This window comes from Ranitomeya variabilis, chromosome 2, assembly GCF_051348905.1.
Source record: "Ranitomeya variabilis isolate aRanVar5 chromosome 2, aRanVar5.hap1, whole genome shotgun sequence".
Lineage (NCBI taxonomy): Eukaryota > Metazoa > Chordata > Amphibia > Anura > Dendrobatidae > Ranitomeya > Ranitomeya variabilis.
In genome coordinates, this window is record NC_135233.1 from 126,370,817 (window position 1) to 126,388,633 (window position 17,817).

The following is a 17,817-nucleotide window of genomic DNA, read 5'->3' on the forward strand; positions in this document are numbered from 1 at the left end:
CACAAATATCTCCAGAATCCGTCCTTTCCTCAACCGTCAATCTACTAAAATGCTTGTGCATGCCCTCATCATCTCCCGCCTTGACTACTGCAACATCCTTTTCTGTGGCCCCCCTGCTAACACCCTTGCACGTCTCCAGTCCATCCTTAAGCTGCTGCCCGACTAATTCATCTCTCTCCTCGCTACTCCTCCGCTTCCCCTCTCTGCAAATCTCTTCACTGGCTCCCATTCCCTCAGCGTATCCAGTTCAAATTACTAATACTAACCTACAAAGCCATCCATAACCTGTCTCCTCCATATATCTCTGAACTAATCTCCCAATATCTTCCCTCACGTAATCTCCGGTCCTCCCAAGACCTCCTTCTCTCCTTCACACTTATTCGCTCCTCACCCAACTGCCTTCAAGATTTCTCCCGAATATCCCCCATCCTCTGGAATTTTTTGCCCCAAACACGTCCGACTATCAACCACATTCGGATCCTTCAGACGGAACCTGAAAACCCACCTTTTCAGGAAAGCCTACAGCCTGCACTGACCCTGCTGCCTCCTCACCACTACTGAAGCTACCGCCTCACCAACACCGGAGCTCCTGCAACCCTCAACCTATTGTCTCCTTCCCCACCATCCTGTAGAATGTAAGCCCTGTAAATGAAGAGAAGATTCAGCTCAGAAAGTATTTAAAGATAAAAAATTCTTTATTCCAAAAATTATTAAAAATGGAAACACTGCATGTCAAAATCAGCGAAAAACATATTTACAGAGGGACATCCATGAAATAGCTGAACGCATTTCGAACACTCTCGGTGTTCTTAGTCCACAGTCCGGTGCTTCCGGCTTTTTCGCCGGAGACAAAAAACGTTGCTATGGACGTTTTTTCCAGAAACCGGAAACGGCAGATTTGCCGGATTCGGCGAAAACCGGACGAAACGCAATGTCATCCGGCGCAATCCGGCACTAATGCAAGTCTATGGGAAAAAAACTGGATCCGGCGGCAACATTCGCAGGATCCGTTTTTTGAAATGTAGCCGGATTTAGCCTGACAGCGTAAACCTGATGTGTGAAAGTAGCCTTATGCATCTATCTGACAGTGGATTTTTGTCCACAATTTTCAAGGACATTTTTCCCTAGAACTTTTTTTCATAGAATAATGTTCTGCACATCACCGCAACATTTATTATACTAAAGGTATATTTTTTATAGTGGGTAAGTCCCCTATTAGGCCATGATGGGGAAGAAAAAGTGGCTTGTAAGTGGAGAAAGAAGCATATTTCTCTGAAAAGACATATTAGAACATTTCTAATATCCACCTGCAGTATCGATTTATGCAGTTTGTTGAAATGACGGTGACTATAAGACTTATATCAACTACTAAAGTTTCTGCTGGATACGTTTTCACATTGGAATAATCAGTTATTAGGCATATTTTCGACAAAAGTAAATGGATCAAATCTGACTTGTATATGCTGTGTACAGCATGTTGTCTGCAGTTTGTGATGACTGGTCCATTTTCATTGTGATATACTATTGCAAACTTCTTACAAACAAAAATATAAATGCAGAGATGTAGTCAACTACTTACTTATTCTCTGTAAAATTTCCAGTATAGTGTGCTCCATTGGGAAACGTGTAAGTACCTCTCCCGTGAAACTGGTTGTCAATGAATTCTCCTTCATACATCGCTCCTGAAGTATGCTTGAGCTTTCCATGCCCATACATCTGTGTGAAACACAAGAGATACAAGACATTGATATAATATTTTGTATAATATTTAAGACATAGAAGTCTAACTCATTTATAGTTCTCAGCACAGTCTCAGACTACTGCTTCCCCGTTATGGCCACTAGAAGGAGTTCATCATCTTGACTACAGCCAGGATTTAGTCATTTAGCTGCCAGTGTTATGCTATAGAAAGAATGCTGGCTATTCTGTTATCATAACTAGATTCGGGGCCCCTTGCCATTTCCCTCCTGCCATCACAATTTCAACAGTGTCTACATCGCCGGGCTGGAGATATCATTGAACAGAATGGTGCACCCTACAGCCTGAGTGCCCCAGTCTTAGCAGTAGATGTAATGAGGACACTGGATTGTGCCTACTATGCGGAGCCTCAGTCCGCAGACTGCACCACCATCAGGAGAACAGAACTAAGTGAGTATTTTATTTATTTAATTTACTCACTTATTTAGAGCCATTAGTTCCACGGCGCTTTCCAGATATTATCATCACTGTACCCTCCGGGGCTCACAATCTAGATTCCTTATCTGTATGTCATTTTAGTGTGGGGAGAAACTAGAGAACCCAGGCAAACACGGGGAGAACATTAAAGCTCCTTGCAGATGTTGTCCTTGGTCGTATTTGAACCCAGGACCCCAGCGCTGCAAGGCAATAGTGTTAACCAGTTTTATGTTTTCATATCAATACTTGTTGGAGCTGTGGTGTCCCTGATACTGTGTGTGGGGGAACATGATGCTACATGGGTGGGTCATCATATTGTATGGGAGCCATCAAGCTGCGTGAGAGCCATGATACTGATTGTATGGGCCACAATACTGTGTGTGGGGGCCATGATGCTGTGTGAAGGTATCACACTGAGTGGGTTCATGATACTGTGTGTGGGGGCTGTAGGGGCAATTATTCTGTGTGTAGGGGGACATAGGGAGCATCATATTGTGTATGGGAGAACTATGGAGATATCATACTGTGTGTGGGGCACTTTAGGGGCATCATGCTCTGTACTATACTGTGTAGAGGGGCTGTGGGAAGCATTATATTGAGTTTAGAGTCTCTGTGGCGGCATCACAATGTGTGTGGGCTTATTGTGCCGAAACAATTGATTGCGGATATATTATACTGTCTGTGGGGTATTATTGGAGGCATCATATTGTATCAAAGCCATGATAGAGGTATTGCAGTGGGTGAGAACACTATGGGCCGTCTGTAGGGGCTTAATTACTGTGTACATGCTGCAATGCATGTCCCTCTCCCTGTTTTAACAGATGGAAGGTTTGAGCCTCCTCACTGCACTAAAAAATTTTTTTTCTAGTGTGTGGGAATAAGATGGGGGGGGCATTAAGTCTTTTGCTATGGGGCCCCGTGATGTCTATGTACACCCCTGCTTGAAAAATACTTGTTCTCCTTGTAGAGACCCAGCTGTGTAGTGTGTGAGTGCCCAACAGGAACTATTCAGAGTAAATTACCCTGTCATTTTTCCATGAACCAGTATAAGTCACACCATTTGGACTCCTGTTTACTCCTATTCCACTCCTCTCCAGTGCTCCTGCTTCTGATTTTCTGCATTCACCTTCTGAAATAAAAATAATATGAGCTTAAGGGAGTCTATCATCCCACACTAACATTAGAAACTAAGCACATAGCAATTTCAGTGATGTATCCCCTATAAAAATTGCATCTTTGGTGTTCGAATCACTGGCTCCGTTCTACAGAAACTAAAGCTCCATCAAATCTAATTAGGGAGCTTGGGGCAGTTTTGGTGTATACAAAAGGCTCAGTGCACCGTTAACATCTTCACCACCAAGCCTGTTTTCACCTTCCTGAACAGGCAAAATTTTACAATTCTTAATAACTTATAACTTTATGATTTAGTGACTCCGGAACGCTTCATCTGGCGCTGCGGGTTTGACGCAGCATAAATATGCAGAGCCAAACCCACAGCAATTACTTACCGTGGGCACAAACACTAAAATAGATAGTTATACCACACAAAATACTTAATAAATAACATTTACCACATGTCTACTTTACATCAGTATTATCTTTGAAACACAATTTTTTTTGTCAGGAAGTTAGAAGGGTTAAAAGTTTATCAACAATGTCTCATTTTCCCAGCAAAATTTACAAAACCAACTTATTTAGGGACCAAATCACATTTGAAGTGACTTTGGGGGCCAATGTGACAGAAAATATCCAAAACTGACACCCTTTTAAAAACTGCACCCCACAAAGTGCTCAAAACAACATTCAAGAAGTTTATTAACCCTTTAGGTGCTTCAGGAATTAAAGTAAGGTGGAAGGAAAAAATGAAAATTTTAATCTTCCTGCAAAAATATTGTCTTAGCCCCAAATTTTTCATTCACATAATGATAACAGTAGAAAATGGACAGTAAAATATGTTGTGCAATTTGTAGTGAGTACACCAATACCGATGGGATCAGAAGGGAAAGAGAACCATTTGACTTTTGGAACACAATACTGGCTAGAATAGATGGCGGACGCCATGTTGCATTTGCAGAGCCCCTCATGGCCTAAACAGTGGAAACCCTCCCACAAGTGATCCCCATTTAGAAACTACACCCCTCAAGAAATGTATCTACAGGTGTGATAAGCACCTTGAACCCACAGGTGCTTCACAGAATTTTATTAAGATGAGCCATGAAAATAATTTTAAAAAAATTGCATTTTTCACACAAAAATGTATTTAGGTCAAAATGTTTCATTTTCACAAGTGTAACAGGAGAAAATGGATAGTAGAATTTGTTAATTTGCTGTATTATTTCTCCTGAGTATGCCGATACCCCATATGTCGTGGAAAACTACTGTTTGGGCATGCAGCAGGGCTTGGAAGGAAAGCAGAATCATTCGACTTTTGGAGCACAAAATTGGCTGGAATAGATAGTGGGAGTCATATTGCATTTGTAGAACCGCTATGGTGCAGAAACAGCAATAAAAACCCCACATGTAACCCCATTTTGGAAAATACACATCTTGAGCAATTTGTCCAGGGGTGTAAGGAGCATTTTAAGGCAACAGATGATTCAACCTCTTCAACCTGTCACTCACAACAGGTGTCTTCCCCTCAGCCTTCAAACATGCCAAGATCACACCCATCCTCTGTATCTAGCTATAACCCAATATCTCTTCTCCCTTATGCCTCAAAATTACTGGAACAACACATCCATCTTGTACTGTCCTCCCACCTCTCCTCCTGCTCCCTCTTTGACCGGTTACAATCTGGCTTCCGACCCCATCACTCAACTGAAACTGCCCTAACTAAAGTCACCAATGACCTACTAACCGCCAAGAGCAAGCGACAATACTCTGTCCTCCTTTTCCTGTCTTCTGCCTTTGACACTGTGGACCATTCCCTTCTGCTACAGATCCTCTCATCTCTTGGCATCACAGACTTGGCCCTATCCTGGATCTCGGCATATCTGACAGACCGAACATTCAGTGTCTCCCTCCCCCACGCTACCTCCTTACTTCGCCCCTTGTCTGTCGGTGTTCCTCAAGGCTCTGTTCTAGGACCCCTACTCTTCTCCATCTACACCTTCGGCTTGGGACAGCTCATAAAATCCCACGGTATGCAGTATCATCTATACGCCGATGACACGCAGATCTACCTATCCGGACCTGACCTCACCTCCTTAACAAAATCCCACACTGTGTGTCTACTATCTCGGCCTTCTTTTCTGCTCGCTTTCTAAAACTTAACATGGACAAAACAGAATTCATCATCTTTCCGCCATCTCACTCTACCCCTCCACCAGAACTATCCATCAATGTCAATGGCTGCTCACTTTCCCCAGTCCCACACGGTCGGTGTCTCGGGGTGATCCTCGACTCAGCCCTCTCTTTCAAGCCACATATCCAAGCCCTTGCCTCCTCCTGTCGTCTCAAACTCAAAAATATTTCCCGTATCTGAGCATTCCTTGACCGCGACACCACAAAAACACTAGTGCATGACCTTACCATCTCCCGCCTTACCATCTCCCGCCTTGACTACTGCAACCTCCTACTCTCTGGCCTCCCCTCTAGCACTCTGGCACCACTCCAATCCATCCTACACTCTGCGGCCCGACTAATATACCTGTCTCCCAGCTATTCCCCAGCCTCTCTCCTATGCCAAGTCTTTAACTGGCTTCCTATCGCCCAGAGACTCCAGTTCAAAACCCTTACAATGACATACAAAGCCATCCACAACCTGTCTCCTCCATACATCTGTGACATGGTCTCCCGGTACTTACCCACAGGCAACCTCCGATCCTCTCAAGATCTCCTTCTCTACTCCCCTCTCATCTCTTCTTCCCACAACCGCATCCAAGACTTCTCCCGTGCTTCCCCAATACTTTGGAACTCTCTACCCCAACACATCAGACTCTTGCCTACCATAGAAACCTTCAAAAAGAACCTGAAGACCCACCTCTTCTGAAAACCCTACAGCCTGTAGTGATCCTCAACCTACTGAACCGCCACACAACCAGCTCTACCCTCTCCTAGTGTATCCTTACCCATCCCCTGCAGACTGTGAGCCCTCGCGGGCAGGGTCCTCCCTCCTTATGTACCTGTATGCCTTATTTTTTGCTGATGTTTAATGTATTTGTCTATATTTGCCCCCTTTTTCACAGGTAAAGCGCCATGGAATAAATGGGGCTATAAAAATGTATAATAATAATAATAATAATAATAATAATAAAATTCACAAAATTGTGTAACATTGGGCTGTGGAAATAAAAAATGTTACGCCGCAGCCCTTTTTTGTTTTTGCGTTTATGTTTTTCGCTCCCCTTCTTCCCAGAGCCGTACCTTTTTATTTTTCCAACAATATGGCCATGTGAGGGCTTGCTTTTTTGCGGGACGAGTTGTACTTTTAAAAGACACCATTGGTTTTACCATATTGTGTACTGGAAAACAGGAAAAAAATTACAAGTGTGGTGAAATTGTAAAAAAGTGCAATTTCACAACTGTTTGGGGAAACATGATGTTATGTGGGGGTTCATCATATTGTATGGGAGCCATCAAGCTGAGTGAGAGCCATGATACTGATTGTATGGGCCACAATACTGTGTGTGGGGGCCATGATGCTGTGTGAAGGTATTATACTGAGTGGGTTCATGATGTTGTGTGTGGGGGGGGGGCTGTAGGGGCAATTATTCTGTGTGTAGGGGGACATAGGGAACAAACGACCACAACTGAACAAGGCACAGAAGAGGAAACTTCAAGACTGGGCAAAGAAATATTTGAAGACAGATTTTTCAAAGGTTTTACGGACTGATGTGATAAGAACAACTCTTGACAGACTAGATGGATGGGTCCGTGTCTGGATCAGTAATGGGCAAAGACCTCCATTTCAACTTAGACGCAGGGCCGGACTGGGACTAAAATTCAGCCCTGGCATTTGAAGTCACACAGGCCCACTTGTCACATGGTGACTGTATAATATCTTTGTACACTTGTAGGCTACAAGAAGTGAGGGGAGTGTAACACGACTATATAACATATAATTACAGCTGTATCCAGCATTACAGCTCAGCCCCCATAGAATGTAATACAGCACAGCCCCCATAGAATGTAATACAGCCAGCCCCCATAGACTATAATACAGCACAGCCCCATAGAATGTAATGCTGCACAGCCCCCATAGAATGTAATGCAGCACAGCCCCCATAGAATGTAATGCAGCACAGCCCCCATAGAATGTAATGCAGCACAGCCCCATAGAATGTAATACAGCCAGCCCCCATAGAATGTAATACAGCCAGGCCCCATAGAATGTAATGCAGCACAGCCCCCATAGAATGTAATGCAGCACAGCCCCCATAGAATGTAATGCAGCCAGCCCCCATAGAATGTAATACAGCCAGCCCCCATAGACTATAATACAGCACAGCCCCATAGAATGTAATGCTGCACAGCCCCCATAGAATGTAATACAGCACAGCCCCCATAGAATGTAATACAGCCAGCCCCCATAGACTATAATACAGCACAGCCCCATAGAATGTAATGCTGCACAGCCCCCATAGAATGTAATGCAGCACAGCCCCCATAGAATGTAATGCAGCACAGCCCCATAGAATGTAATACAGCCAGCCCCCATAGAATGTAATGCAGCACAGCCCCCATAGAATGTAATGCAGCACAGCCCCCATAGAATGTAATGCAGCCAGCCACCATAGAATGTAATGCAGCCAGCCACCATACAATATAATGCAGCACAGCCCCATAGAATGTAATGCAGCACAGCCCCCATACAATATAATGCAGCACAGCCCCATAGAATGTAATGCAGCACAGCCTCATAGAATGTAATGCAGCACAGCCCCCATACAATATAATGCAGCACAGGCCCATAGAATGGAATGCAGCACAGCCCCATAGAATATAATGCAGCACAGCCCCATAGAATATAATGCAGCATAGGCCCATAGAATATAATGCAGCACAGGCCCATAGAATGGAATGCAGCACAGCCCCATAGAATATAATGCAGCAGAGGCCCATAGAATGGAATGCAGCCAGCCCCATAGAATATAATGCAGCAGAGGCCCATAGAATGGAATGCAGCCAGCCCCATAGAATATAATGCAGCACAGGCCCATAAAATGGAATGCAGCACAGCCCCATAGAATATAATGCAGCAGAGGCCCATAGAATGGAATGCAGCCAGCCCCATAGAATATAATGCAGCACAGGCCCATAAAATGGAATGCAGCACAGCCCCATAGAATATAATGCAGCAGAGGCCCATAGAATGGAATGCAGCCAGCCCCATAAAATATAATGCAGCAGAGGCCCATAGAATGGAATGCAGCACAGCCCTCCCCCCCCCCAATAGCTCCACAATCCAGTCATCACTCATTGATAAAAAAAAAAACAAAAAAAACACTCTACTCACCTTTCCTCCTGCCCCGCGCTGCTCTGGCTCTGGTCTCAGCAGTCGCAGTCTGCCCGCCTGGTCACACAGCAGGTGCGCGATGATATGACGTCAGAGCGGGGAATGATGGGAGAGGAAGCGTCAGCAGACGCTCTCTCCTCCATCATTGCATTCAACTGTACCGGCGTCTATGACGCCGGTATAGTTGAATGCGGGGCCGGGAGTGCGCCGACAGCGGGGAGAGTGTGCCGACAGCGGCACACTCGAGCGGCCCACTACTGCCACCGGCCCTTCTGGCATTTGCCAGAACTGCCCGATGGCCAGTCCGGCCCTGCTTAGACGCCAGTACGGTGAAGGTGGGATACTGCTATGCGCAGGTATTATTAAAGATGAGCTAATTCTACCTTTTTCAGTTGAAGATGGACTCAAAATCAACTCCCAGACCTACTGCTAGTTTTTAGACAAGACTTTCTTAAAACAGTGGTATAGGAAACAGTCTGCATCTTTGAAGAAAACCATGATTGTTATGCACGACAATGCTCCATCCATTTGCATGCATCAAAGTCTACCCTGCTTGCAGAGCCAGTAAAGGCCTTAAAGATGAAATGATTATGACTGGGCCTCTTGGACCTCATCTGACCTAAACCCTATGAGAACTTGTGGACCCTTCTTGACCAAGAGATTTACGGTGAAGGAGAACTGTACCGCTCTCTGAACAGTGTTTGGGAGCTGTGGTTCCTACTGCCCAAAAAGCTGCTCATCAACAGATTAAGGAACTGAAAGGCTCCATGGTTGGAAGGCTTATGACTTTTATTGAAAAGAAGGATGGCTGTATTGGTCACTGACATTTTTTCTAATATATCAGAAATGTACTTTTGTACATTGAGTTATTTGGTTATTATTCTCACTTTAACACACTTTAAGGGTACGTTCACACAGGACTTTTTTGCTGCTTTTTTTTTGCTGCTTTTTTTTATGCTAATTTTCAGCTGTTTATAGGTGCGTTTTTGGTGCGTTTTTTGGGTGCGTTTTTTGTGCGTTTTTGGTGCGTTTTTTTCATGCTTTTTTTGTGGTATATGGTGAATCAAACATGTTTGATGACTACACCAAAGACACTCAGTTAGTACTCAAGCACGCAGGTATTTACCTACTACCTGGTCATTTAATTTGTTAGAAAAGGACACCTCACAATGGCTCTTCACACCTGACAATGGCTCACAATGGCTCTTCACACCTCACTACCAGGAACTCCCTCACAATAGATCACAATCAGGACACCTCACAATGGCTCTCCACACCTGACAATGGCTCACAATGGCTCTTCACACCTCACTACCAGGAACTCCCTCACAATAGATCACAATCAGGACACCTCACAATGGCTCTTCACACCTCACAATGGCTCACAATGGCTCTTCACACCTCACTAACCACACCCCTAAGCTCTTGGCTGTGAGATCCCTTCCTGCTGGCCATGATTTTCTGCACAAAAAAAGCAGCAAATAATGCTACATGCGTTTTTTCAGCGTTTTTGCAGCGTTTTTTTCATCACCCATTCAAGTCAATGGGTGAAAAAACGCTGCAAAAACGCAGCAAAAACGCTGAAAGAAGTGACATGCCCTATGTCCAAAAAAAGCAGCAAAGCAGAAAAAACTGATCAAACAAAAAACCAACGTGTGTGCATGAGATTTCTGAAATCTCATAGGCTTTACTGGTACTGTAAAAAGCAGCTGAAAATTAGCATAAAAAAAAGCAGCAAAAAAAAGCAGCAAAAAAGTCCTGTGTGAACGTACCCTAACTCTTGCCTACGGACCAAATCTGGCCCGCAGGGTCAGTATATTTGGCCTGTGATGCCAGGCGGGCCCCCGCTTCCACGCACATCCTGGATGCCGATGCAGTTGAAAGCAATGATGGAAGAGGGAGGTTCAGCTGACGCCCCCTCTGCTATTATTTTCCCTCTGTGTCTAGCTTCTCAGCGTAGCGGGCGCAGTGAGGTCATTACAATAAACCCACTGTGCTAAGCACTGAAGAGGATTAGAGAGCTCGCTGCTGAGAACAGAGCATTGGGAAACCGGGGAGAGGTGGGCATTTATTTTTTAATGTGGAGCCCACTATTCTGTATGGAGCACTGTATGGGGAGCCCTTACATTGTATGGAGCATTGTAACAACTCTGCTGGCATCAAGGCATGGCCTCTCATCTCTCTCACACCATCTTACCCACTGCTCCAGGTCATGTTGTGGTCTCTGTCTGCTGCCGGCTCCATGCTCTGTGTCATGTTGTGGTCTCTGTCTGCTGCCGGCTCCATGCTCTGTCTCTGGCTTTCTGCCTGCTCTCTGCATGCTTCCTGGCTGTGTACATAGGGGGGCGGTGCACCTGTCTAATGTGTTCCTGACCAATTACCAAGAGGCCTCCAGTATTTAGGGCAGCTCCACCCTGTGGACTGGGGCCTGTGCAATGTGTTAACTCAGTTTGTGTTTTGCTTCTGAGCTGCCAGGCCTTGCTCTGTGCCTCCTTCTCTGGAGGTTCTACTCCTAGCTTTGCCTTGATCTTGTCTGTCTGCCCTCCAGGAGGCTGTATATCCTGGTCTCTGTGTTTCTGTTCTAGCCTTGCCTTGTTCTTGTTGTCTGCCCTCCAGGAGGCAGAATATCCTGGTCCCTGGTCGTCTGAGTTTCAGCTGTGCTCATCTGCCAATCCTGCCTGATGCCCGTACCTGTCCTAGTGTTCCTGTTCTCCAAGTGGGATCAGCAGCCACAGCCAGACACCACCCTGGAGTAGCACCTGGCAGCTGCCTGCCGCACAAGTCTGACCTCACCATCAGAGGCTCCAGAGAAGACCAAGGCAGCTGTCATAGTCACGCTCCTTCCAGGGTAGTCTGGTTCGTGGCACCAGCCAGGGCGTGAGCACTATGTGGGGGCCTTATACTGAATGGAGCACTATGTGGGGCCCATTATCCTGTATGTAGCACTTTGTCCATTACTTCTATTTTTTTTTTCTTTATGGAAGGCAATGAAGGGCCCATCATACTGTACGGAGGACTATGTGGAGCTCGTTATACTGTATGGAGGACTATTTGGGGCCGTTATATGTATGGAGCACTATGTCGGGTCATTGTACTATATGGAGCTCTATGTGGGGCCATTGTACTGTATGGAGGACTACGTGGGCTCTATTATAATGTGTTGAGGGCTGTATGGGGATTACAGTTGGGGAATCATACTGTGATGGGTTCACCATATTTTTCATGGGGGGTTGGGGGAGGTGGATACAGTAGGGTTGTCATACTGTGGAGGGTACTGTGGAGAAATTCACTGTGGGGTATCATACTGTGTTTGTAGGGCTCTTTTGTAGGCATTAAACTTTATTATCTGTATTATTCAAGATCTGTTATCCTTTGATATTACATATTTAAACTAGTCCATTGGGTGACATATTTTTACTGCTCTTACATAGCATATTATTCCAACATTTTATTCTAAGATCTATTAATTAAAAAGCACTTTGCTCGTTGGACAACCCCTTTAAGTTTGTTTCCATATGAAAAAAGTTAATCGTTATATTTGTTAAGGAAAAACTTCCTCAATTGTAGACATTTTTTTAATAAATATCAAGGCTGGCCCATGACTGTGCCCAAGCTAACAGATGAAAACAGATGAAAATAAACAATTGAGATAGGAAGATTTACATTTTACATTTAGTTGCATAATAATTCTGCAAACTAATAGTCGCCCAATAATTAACCTCACTTTTACTTTCTTAAATATTCAGGTTTCAGGTTTATTAACCCCTTCACGACCTTGGGGTATTCCGTTTTTGCGTTTCCATTTTTTGCTCCCCTTCTTCCCAGAGCCATAACTTTTATATTTTATGCAGTTTTTGCTGTCCATGGACAACCTCACAGCATTGCTCCATCCTAATGATAAGAGGTTACATCTTGCCTTGTAAGATTTGAAAACTAAAGTGCAGTAAAGAGTAAGAAATTCCCTTCATGAAATTATTCCAGGTCAGCAACTTCACAAGGTGATAAAATAAGGAGAAGCGCTGGTTTGGGAGGTATCTTTTTTTTCACCTTCCTGGGATCATTAATAGGGAATATATCTGTGAGGGAACAAATTATGAAAGGTTCTCCATTTTGTGCTAGATTCTCCATTTTGTGTTTTTGACTCCATTTTCTTGTTGCTTAAAGATAAATTCTGTTATTTAATTAGGTAAAAGGTTACAGCTGCCATGAAGTAATTTTATCTTGTTGTTCACAAGCCTGGTATGCAACTAGGCTATGGTTCATAATTGGTATAAGGACCTTGAGTCTTCTGACTCAAGCCAGATAATAGATTCGGGGGTGTATCTGTTGTGAATTCTGTTTGTGGGCTCCCTCTGGTGGCTACTGGTGGTACTGGTTGACTTCTGTCTTTTATCTCCAGTGCACCTGTTTCCATCAGGAAATGGGAGTCTCCTATATAGTCTGGCTTCTCAGTCATTTACTTGCCGGCTATCAATGTTACCAGAGCTCTTCTGATACTTGCTACCTGCTCTAAAGTCTGCTGATTCAGATAAGTTGGATCATTTGTACCTTTCTTGAATTTCTGTCCAGCGTTCATTTGGATCATTTGTATTTTTGTCCAGAGTGCTTTTGTTTGTATCTTGCTGCTGGAAGCTCTAGTGAACTGAAATGACCACTCCGGTGTCATGAGTTGGCACCGGAGTTTAAAGTTATTTCAGGATGGTATTTTGTAGGGTTTTGAGTTGACCGCGAAGTCCACTTTGGTATTTTCTGCTATCTAGTCAGTGGGCCTCTCTTTGCTGAACCTGTATTCATACTACGTATGTGTTTTCTTCTTAACTAACCGTCATTATATGTTGGGGGCTACTATCACTTTGGGGTTTTCTCTGGAGGCAAGCCAGGTCTGTGTTTCCTCTATTAGGGGTAGCTAGATCTCCGGCTGGTGCGAGACGTCTAGGGATAAAACGCAGGCACGTTCCCCGGCTACTGGTAGTTGTGCGTGAGGTTCAGCATCGCGGTCAGCTTAGATTCCATCTTCCTAGAGCTAGTCCTGTTTTTGCCTATGTCCCTGCCATTGGGAACCATGACAGTATAGCCGGCCTCACTGTGTTAAAAGTATTGGCTGAAGAAGGAGAGAAAAGAAGTTTCTGACACCTTTTTTTTTTTTTTTTTTTACTCTGAAGTCTGTCTAGCCATAATTGCTGTCAGCTGCTTTTCCCTCCTCTTAATCCCTGAATGGCTCAGATCTCAGCTGCTGAGAAATGGATATCCAGAGTTTAGCTTCAAATCTGAATAATCTCGCTTCTAAGGTTCAAAATATACAAGACTTTGTCATACATGCTCCTATGTCTGAACCTAAAATTCCTATACCAGAGTTTTTTTCTGGAGATAGATCTCGTTTTTTGAATTTTAAGCACAATTGTAAATTGTATCTTTCTCTGAGATCTTACTCCGCTGGAGACCCCGCTCAGCAGGTTAAGATTGTTATTTCCTTGCTGCGGGGTGACCCCCAGAATTGGGCATTTGCATTGGCGCCAGGGGACCCTGCGCTGCTCAATGTGGATGCGTTTTTTCTGGCGCTGGGGTTGCTCTATGAGGAACCTAATTTGGAGATTCAGGCTGAAAAAGCCTTGATAGCCCTCTCTCAAGGGCATGATGAAGCTGAGATATATTGTCAAAAATTTCGAAAATGGTCTGTGCTTACTCAGTGGAATGAGTGCGCCCTGGCGGCGAATTTCAGAGAGGGTCTCTCTGATGCCGTTAAAGATGTCATGGTGGGGTTTCCTACGCCCACAGGTCTGAATGAGTCCATGACAATGGCTATTCAGATTGACCGGCGTTTACGGGAGCGCAAATCTGTGCACCATTTGGCGGTGTCTTCTGAGCAGGCACCGGAGAATATGCAATGTGATCGAATTCTGTCCAGAAGTGAACGGCAGAATTATAGGCGTAAAAATGGGTTGTGCGACGTGCTTTGCAGGAGTTTAAAGTGGATAGGCCTGATCGTTGTCCGCCTGGGAGACTGTTTGTTCCAGATGAGTGGACCACTAGAGTCATCTTGGAAGTTCATTCTTCTGTGTTGGCAGGTCACCCTGGAATCTTTGGTACCAGAGATTTGGTGGCCAGGTCCTTCTGGTGGCCTTCCCTGTCTTGGGATGTGCGTACTTTTGTACAGTCTTGTGATGTTTGTGCTCGGGCCAAGCCTTGTTGTTCTCGGGCTAGTGGATTGTTGTTGCCCTTGCCTATTCCGAAGAGGCCTTGGACGCACATCTCTATGGACTTTATTTCGGATCTTCCGGTTTCTCAGAAAATGACCGTCATCTGGGTGGTGTGTGACCGTTTTTCTAAAATGGTTCATTTGGTACCCTTGCCCAAGTTGCCTTCTTCATCTGAGTTGGTTCCTCTATTTTTTCAGAATGTGGTGCGTTTACATGGTATTTCGGAAAACATCGTTTCTGACAGGGGATCCCAATTTGTGTCTAGATTTTGGCGGGCGTTCTGTGCCAGGATGGGCATTGATTTGTCTTTTTCGTCTGCATTCCACCCTCAGACGAATGGCCAGACAGAGCGAACTAATCAGACCTTGGAGACTTATTTGAGGTGTTTTGTGTCTGCTGATCAGGATGATTGGGTCGCCTTTTTGCCGTTGGCAGAATTTGCCCTTAATAATCGGGCTAGTTCTGCCACTCTGGTTTCTCCTTTCTTTTGCAATTCGGGGTTTCACCCTCGTTTTTCATCTGGCCAGGTGGAGTCTTCGGATTGCCCTGGAGTGGACACGATGGTGGATAGACTGCACCGGATTTGGAGTCATGTGGTGGACAACTTGAAGTTGTCCCAGGAGAAGACTCAGCGGTTTAATAATCGTCATCGTCGTGCTGGTAATCGTCTTCGCGTTGGGGACTTGGTGTGGTTATCTTCTCGTTTTGTCCCTATGAAGGTCTCTTCTCCTAAGTTTAAACCTCGGTTCATAGGTCCTTATAAGATTTTGGAGATTCTTAATCCTGTGTCGTTTCGTTTGGACCTACCAGCAGCTTTCACTATTCATAATGTCTTCCATCGGTCTTTGTTGCGGAGGTACGAGGTACCGGTTGTTCCTTCTGTTGAGCCTCCTGCTCCTGTGCTGGTGCAGGGTGAATTGGAGTATGTTGTGGAGAAGATTTTGGACTCTCGCATTTCCAGACGGAGACTTCAATATTTGGTTAAATGGAAGGGATACGGTCAGGAGGATAATTCTTGGGTGACTGCCTCTGATGTTCATGCCTCTGATTTGGTTCGCGCCTTTCATCGGGCTCATCCAGATCGCCCTGGTGGTTCTCATGAGGGTTCGGTGCCCCCTCCTCAAGGGGGGGTACTGTTGTGAATTCTGTTTGTGGGCTCCCTCTGGTGGCTACTGGTGGTACTGGTTGACTTCTGTCTTATCTCCAGTGCACCTGTTTCCATCAGAAAATGGGAGTCTCCTATATAGTCTGGCTTCTCAGTCATTTACTTGCCGGCTATCAATGTTACCAGAGCTCTTCTGATACTTGCTACCTGCTCTAAAGTCTGCTGATTCAGATAAGTTGGATCATTTGTACCTTTCTTGAATTTCTGTCCAGCGTTCATTTGGATCATTTGTATTTTTGTCCAGAGTGCTTTTGTTTGTATCTTGCTGCTGGAAGCTCTAGTGAACTGAAATGACCACTCCGGTGTCATGAGTTGGCACCGGAGTTTAAAGTTATTTCAGGATGGTATTTTGTAGGGTTTTGAGTTGACCGCGAAGTCCACTTTGGTATTTTCTGCTATCTAGTCAGTGGGCCTCTCTTTGCTGAACCTGTATTCATACTACGTATGTGTTTTCTTCTTAACTAACCGTCATTATATGTTGGGGGCTACTATCACTTTGGGGTTTTCTCTGGAGGCAAGCCAGGTCTGTGTTTCCTCTATTAGGGGTAGCTAGATCTCCGGCTGGTGCGAGACGTCTAGGGATAAAACGCAGGCACGTTCCCCGGCTACTGGTAGTTGTGCGTGAGGTTCAGCATCGCGGTCAGCTTAGATTCCATCTTCCTAGAGCTAGTCCTGTTTTTGCCTATGTCCCTGCCATTGGGAACCATGACATGTATCACTATACAAGACTGAGGCATCTGTTAGAAAAACACATACTATGCCAAAAAGACATGACCATATCTGTAGTTTCCATTTTTCCTGTATCCTCATGGGTTAAGTTTTTCCTGCATTCTTATAGGTTAAGAACTGTGAGCGTGTTCTTATGCTGATTGGTTGAAGTATAATTTCTATGACTATGAAAACTCATACTCATTAAATGGGGGCTAGAGAGATCAGCTTGATCCCCCCCAAACAGAGACACACGTCTCCGTCTGGTCATTTTCAGTTGCCAGCAACACCTTGTATATTAATTTGGAAATCACTGGGTTAACTGTGAAGGATCACTTTAGATCTTCCCTCAACAGTTGGCGCCCGTGAACGTGGGGCTCCAAGCAGGAACGCCTCTGCCCCCCGGAGGACAACAAGACAAAGGACCCTCGGACCGGACGCAGGCACTGGAAAATTGGGACTGATCATCCCCCACAACAACCACGGTAAGTTGGCAGTTATACTGTCCAGACTGACCGTTTGGTGTGGTTTTCCTGTGTTTGTTGCTGCAAAGAGGATCTGAGGTTTGTCCCCGGAGGTGGGATGATTTTTGGGTGGAATCATATAGAGGTGTAGTTCCGTTGGAAGTCCAGTGCTCGAACCGTACCTCATAAGGGACGGACACCCCGGATTGACCAGTGATTGTAATTCTCTTTATAGTCAAAATATCCTGAATTCCTGATCACTGTTAGAATCAGGCGCGATGAGGTGATCGAAGATTGGGTAGGATACGTAACTCAGGAATATATAGAAGTATACAGTATATATGTCCAGGGGTATCCGGAGGGAAGTCTAAGACGCCCTCCTCCTTTCACTGAGTACCGCGTTTTGGGTTGTCCCAGCGGGGGACAGAGAGACCCAGTGGAATAAAACCGTAAGGCCGTCGGTATTATGCACGACTAAGTAAGGGTATTTAACTCTAAAGGAGAATCCGTTTCTGTGGAAGGAAAAGAAGACTTTGAATTGTGTGATGAAGCTGATATTGTTAGCCCAAAAATGAGGAAAATATTCTCAATCATAGGTTTTTCTAAGGTGTTCTGGTATGTGAATTGTGCGATGAAGATTTTGTAGAAATT

The 17,817-nt window shown here is 44.8% G+C and overlaps 1 protein-coding gene across 1 annotated transcript in view; it reads right to left on the bottom strand.

Annotated features, from left to right (window-relative positions):
* Positions 1–17,817, bottom strand: part of MORN2 (MORN repeat containing 2) — a 47,477-nt gene that overhangs the window by 4,662 nt on the left and 24,998 nt on the right. The window contains exons 3-4 of the mRNA XM_077282991.1: positions 3,198–3,304; positions 1,580–1,716 (exon numbers count right to left, since the gene is read on the bottom strand). Of these exons, the coding sequence (XP_077139106.1) occupies positions 1,580–1,716; positions 3,198–3,304 (244 nt within the window). The remainder of the gene's footprint in view (positions 1–1,579; positions 1,717–3,197; positions 3,305–17,817) is intronic.